This window comes from Notolepis coatsorum, assembly GCF_963971535.1.
Source record: "Notolepis coatsorum genome assembly, chromosome: 1".
In the NCBI taxonomy this organism is placed as follows: Eukaryota; Metazoa; Chordata; class Actinopteri; order Aulopiformes; family Paralepididae; genus Notolepis; species Notolepis coatsorum.
The window spans coordinates 52,340,264-52,346,263 of NC_140165.1; the positions used below are offsets into that span (position 1 = coordinate 52,340,264).

General features: G+C 39.8%; 1 protein-coding gene across 3 annotated transcripts in view; it reads left to right on the top strand.

The window, feature by feature from the left end:
- LOC311242490 (dystrophin-like) overlaps positions 1 to 6,000 on the top strand; it is a 105,152-nt gene extending 99,152 nt beyond the window's left edge. For 2 of the 3 annotated variants that reach the window (XM_084331451.1, XM_084331452.1), the window contains 3 exons: positions 684 to 798; positions 1,063 to 1,149; positions 3,254 to 6,000. In XM_084331451.1, the coding sequence (XP_084187577.1) occupies positions 684 to 798; positions 1,063 to 1,149; positions 3,254 to 3,351 (300 nt within the window). In that variant the 3' untranslated portion in view covers positions 3,352 to 6,000. Of the gene's footprint in view, positions 1 to 683; positions 799 to 1,062; positions 1,150 to 1,560; positions 1,587 to 3,253 lie in introns of all 3 variants that reach the window. The other variant, XM_084331453.1, reaches the window with a different exon arrangement.

Genomic DNA, 6,000 nt, shown 5'->3' on the forward strand with positions numbered 1-6,000 from the left:
GTGGAAAATAAGTGTGGGGAAACTGGGAATCCTGCTGTGTGACCGACCAATCAGAGTATCTCCTGACTGACCGATCAGAGTATCTCCTTTTGATGGGAAGAAAATGGTGAAAACAGGCCTTTATTGCTATACATTTTATTAGTTCCTTATCAATACTATGAGTTAGGGCTGTCCCCGACTAAGGATTTGGATGGTCGACTGATTGGCCAAAATCTGCCGTTAGTCGACTATTAATAATATAATTTTTGTATCATTCCATTGGGGCTGTGGGGGTGCTTAATGTCTGAAGGAGTCGACTGAAGGCTTCTTGTCCTCTGCAAAAGCATGCAATTGGTCCACTGATGGATACATCTTGATATTTGTCTAGTCTAGTGTGTTCATTAGATGGGTGAAATCCTCTTTCAGTGCCTCTGTGCCTGTTTTCGTAGGCAGTTAGCCTCTGGTATGCGTGCCATTAGCGTTAGCCACGCTTCTAGGCCTCTTTTCTTTTGGAAAGAATGATACATTTTTTTTTTTTATTATAAATTTTTTTTGTATTCGACTAAGAGGTTGGCAGTCGACTGCGGCTCCTTTCGACCGATTAGTTGCCTAATCTACTAATAGGGGTCAGCCCTACAATGAGTATATTAGGAAATTGCTTATGTAAAGTAATTCTCACTCGTGTGTGTCTGTGTGTGTCTCAGACGGACTCTAAGGTGAATGGTACGGCCCTGTCCTCTCCCTCCACCTCCTCCCAGCGCTCAGACTCCTCCCTCCCTCTGCTCCGTGTGGCCGCCAGCCAGACTACTGACACCATGGGTGAGACTGCATACACACACATATATATACACACACACACACACACACACACACACATACATATATATATACACACACATATATATATATACACACATATATATACACACACGTATATACAGTACATACATACACACATATACCCAGCATGTACATGCTGCACATGTACACACATAGGCAGCATGTACATGCGCAGACACACACACACACACACTCCAACACATACATCTTTGACGTGGCTGTTCTCTTCCTCGTCTTTTCCAGGCGACGAGGAGCTGTCCAGTCCTTCCCAAGATGCTGGTCTGGAGGAAGTGATGGAACAGCTCAACAATTCCTTCCCCCACAGCCAGGGTGAGAACACACACACACACACTAGGGGTATAACGATTCAACCTCACAACGAGTTATCAGTTAATTCCCCAAAAAATTTTGAATACACAAATGTGGCTGGGGGAACTGATTCACTCAGCATGAATGGACTATATAGATCAATAAAAACAATAAAAAAAGTCGATTAATTTCTATTATCTATTCTAACATATTCAAATCAATGCATCGAATTGAACACATTAGAATCGATGCATTTCGATTAATTGTTACACCCCTAACACACACACACACACACATACATACACACACTACCGCTGTGCTCCTCTAAAGGAACTGTTAGTCTCAGGCTCTTGACGACTCATCGATTAGTCTCATCCCTCTTTCTTTCTGTTTTCCCTCACCTTTCTCTTCCTCCCTTTCTCCGTGAGCCAGGAGGGAGAAGGGGACTCCAGTGAGAGGTGAGTGGCTCATCTCTCTCTCTTCTCCTTCATATCTATTGATATTCTCTCCCTTCCTGTTCTGTATTCTATCTATCTTTGTGTGAGATCAATCAATAAATCAAACTTTATTTACATAGTGTATATATATAGCAAACTAAATATAATTTTGTTTACATCACTGTAATATACATTTGTTTAAATCAGTCTGGGTCGTTGGTTGCTTGTGTGGGACTTGACACTCACTGTGTGCGTCAGGGCATGAGCAGGTATTTTGTCACAGTGGCTAGGAGGCCATTTTCTTTATCTAGTGGATTTAGTAGCTAGGAGGCCATTTTTTATCTAGTGGATTCAAAATTGTACCGGTTTAATATCTTGTCACCCAAAGTAATTATTTTCAACAAAAGGCTAAAAAAAAAGAAAAAGAAAAAAATGAACAGACATTGACAGAAATGGAATTTAAGTCACAGGCTGGTGGTGGTTTACAGCATTTGTGACTCAACTGTAAAATGGAATGCATTTCAGACATAGAATAGAATAGAAATACTTTTATTATCCCGAGGGAAATTTGACACTGCAAATCTCTCAACATTAAACATTTAGACAGAACGGGTCACGAATAAGAATAACAAAAAAATCAAATTGCCTAAGATAAGAGTAGAATAAAATAGAATAAAAATGGAATAAAATATACAGTAAAAATATACTGAGGTCTACAGTAGGTGTAGTATTGCACAGTGCTGTTTCAAAAGTAAGAGTCCAGGAAGATGGTAACTATCACTCTGTGCTAACATAGCAGTTGATTGGAGATGGCTTCAAGTAGGGTAAGGGTTATTATTATTATTATTATTATTAAGTAGGGTAAGGGTACGGCGTCATTTACAGCGACGACGACCTTACAAAACAAGACATCAGCAATTTCATAGCCGATTTTTGTTGTTCTTATTTATTGTGCCTAAGACAAGTGGACACACGGTGGTCGGACATCATACTTTTAAATGCAGCAAAAGAAGGAAGAACCTTCAGCTTCAGTCAGTCGGAGGGCGTTCCAGGTGTTGGAAGCATCAAAGGATAAAGCAGTTTCTTCTAGTTCAGAGCAAACTGGAGGAACCCTAAGAACCAGTCATTTGAACGTGTGGTTCCAAGATTCCATTCCAACAGTGTTGTTGGAAGCGGGATTAATGACCACGGACGCTCACTTCACGAGCGACTTTGCTTCAGTCTAGCTTTGTCACCCATAGTCTGAACACCCCATTAGGGTTAGGTTAGTGGTTAGGGTTGGAATAAGATTAGGGAATGAACTCGTACACCTTACTGTAAATTGTACCTAAATTGTACCTCATCCCATTTCTGCTTTGCACTATATAGTATTGTATATTAGTATATTGCATAGTATATTGTATGGTAACTCAGTTACTTCTAGTCTGCATCGAACATTGTACATATGTCTATACTGAACACTGGGACCTCTATTTTTACTTCTTTTTACATGCTACTTTATTTTATTTCATACTTATCTTGTCTAGCACAGTCTCTGGAGCGTAACAGTAAGAAGCATTTTGTATAAAAGTATTCTGTACTTCTGTATGACAACTATTAAAGAAACTTGAAACTTGAAACTTTTTATATCAATGGAATGTCCCCAATGTCGGTCTAAAGGAGCGGTGTGTCTCTCTCTGTCCTCTCAGGTCCCAGCGTGGGAAGTCTGTTCCACATGGCCGACGACTTGGGCCGCGCCATGGAGTCATTGGTCAGCGTGATGACAGACGAGCAGAGCGCCGAATAGCACGAGGCCCTGCCCTTCTGAAGCCCCCCGCCCACCCTACCCCAAGTCCCCCCCGCCCCCCACCCCATCTACCTACCGCATGCTTTTCTAGTCAAAACAACTGGATTGGACACACAGTTTACAAAGAGAATATATAAATGTCTATTTTTGTGAAGGATCACGGTTACAGCAACAATGACAAAAAAAAGAGAAGAAATAATAACTTGTAGATTTCAGTAGTTTCTTAAAAAAGTCCTGAAGTTGTTTTATTATTAACAGAGGCTGGTTTTTAAACTTCTATGCAATTGTATAAAAAAAGAGAAACAAAAAAACAGGAAGGGAGATGAGATACAGGTTCTGTGTTCGACCTTGTGATCCTATATTTGCCATCTCTTTGTAATCGACAGGGGGGGGGGGACGACGGAAGACATTTCAGACATTTGTATTGAAAATGAGCGATTGTAATCATAAGGGTGCTTTCTCAAAGGAAAACAACGTCTTTCTATATCAGAGCGTACTACTGTAAAGACGATTCGGAAATCCTGAAAACTTTTAGCGTGGTGTATGTGTGCGGGAAACTGTAAGGATGTCTTGTGTGTGTGTATGTTATGTATGCATGTGTGTGTGTGTGTGTGTGTGTTGTACGAATGAGGATGTGCGCTCGCGGGCGCAGGCGTGCGCGTTTATGGAGGTGTCGAATTTACACATTTACAGTACATTACAGCATTTGCTTTGGCTGACAAACCTCTTTATAATTGAATTATCCATCCATTTCTCCAGCCGTCTACACACATACAATCCGTCCATCCATTTCTCCATCCATCTGTCCTTTTTCAATAATATCTTTGCAACTGCAGTATTTTAACCCTAAACTCGTCCACAACTCTGCCAGGTGCGTAAGCAGAAGAGAGAAAAAAAAAGCTCAATTTGGAATTGGAAGTCGATGCTTTTAAAGGGATATTTATTTTTATTTTTCTACCGGGTACTGAAAGATACAGGGGGGATGAAAGACACTTCAACAAACACAACAACTCTTAATCAAATAATTGCGTTAATAATATTGTACACAGCGTAGAAATAATGTAGTACTGCTCGGTCATAATGTAGTGTTCACTCGTTTACAACATCACCAACCAAATGTCAGGTTTCTAAATAACGGATGTATTGAAGACTAGCTTCTAGTTATACACCAGGCTTGTAAAAGGTAACGTTGTTATGTGATTAGGTAATGTTGGATTCAATGTGCAGTGCAGTAACTCAACTCTTGATGGGTATAGAAGCATAGATACTGGTATCAGATATGGGGCCGATGACGAAAACAGGGTATCGTGGGAGAGTTTAGGCCTACAAACCGGCTTCAAGTCCGATTCCAAGAGGCACGTATAACTTGATTCTCTGCTTTTTTTTTGGCACAAAGGAAAAAGAAATACAATTTCTATTGTATCAAGTAATTTTTGTACACTGACCCCAAATTAGTGGTCGATGTGTATGCTGTCCTGTAAATGTTTTGGATCAGATTGGTACTCCGTATGGGAAAGTTTTAGGACTCTGAACCGGTATCTGCGACACATAACGTGAATTTATAGAAAATCAGCAACCGTTCACCTTTTAAAACCTTTTTAAGTCTGCAACTGCTACAGTATGGCCCGTAGAGAACATATATCATTTCATTCCTCCTTATCAAATCATAAACAGTTATGTATAAATAGAGCAATGGGATTTTAATCAGCGCTACAACGTTTACAAGGTTACTCGCTTGAACCCTGAGGTAACTTTTTTCTTATGAATTCTTCATTTGAATAACGTTACACTTTTACCGAGAAATATTAGAATTCGGCAAGCTCTACCTCGTTTGAACTTTCAAACTCACGTATTTTTTGGACACCGACTTGAGTTACTCCTACTGAGACAATTGCTGTCCCCCCTCGTTATCCAGTCGCTTTAATGCTTGTTAAGTCATCAGTTAATTAACCCGATGTTCATTGACTTCATCGACGCCAAATCTTCTAATTGATCCATCATCCATCCATCCATGTCTGTCCACAGAGGTTGTAGGCTAATTGTCAGAGCCTCAAATCTGAATGTTCAGATGCATACAGCAGTACATTGCATCTCTCATCACACTCGGGAGATTTTCCATATAAATATCTATTAATGAAAATATCATTTTACACAAATCTGAATCAGTGTGCACTACTGTTAAACCTGGGACAAAGTGGGACATGCTAGGAGTTTTTTTTCTGTTTGTGGAAGACATACATTTTGGTAGCGTGTTACATTTGGCATTTGTCTTTCTTTCATTTAAAGAGTATTTTATGTTTTTGTGCTGTGTGGAATGTGACGATATTATTTAGCAGGTGTGACTAAATAATGGCCCCATTCTTATTTAATGTATAACCACTTGGAGAGGATGTCGGCCGTGACAATCGGTAGTTTTGTCACGGCAGTAAAGTGTTTTGGGCGTTCTTGCAGCATGATCAAAGAGGTTTTGTTTGTTTTAATCCAGACACTGAATTTGATTAATTTTACATTTCTAACTCTCGTGTTTCATTCTCCCATCGTTTTTCCAATAACGCGTCGATACTTCACAACATATCAAACTCCACCAAATATATGCCTTACTACTGTATTATAAAATGCTTTACTGTGTATCAATAAAGCACGCAGTTA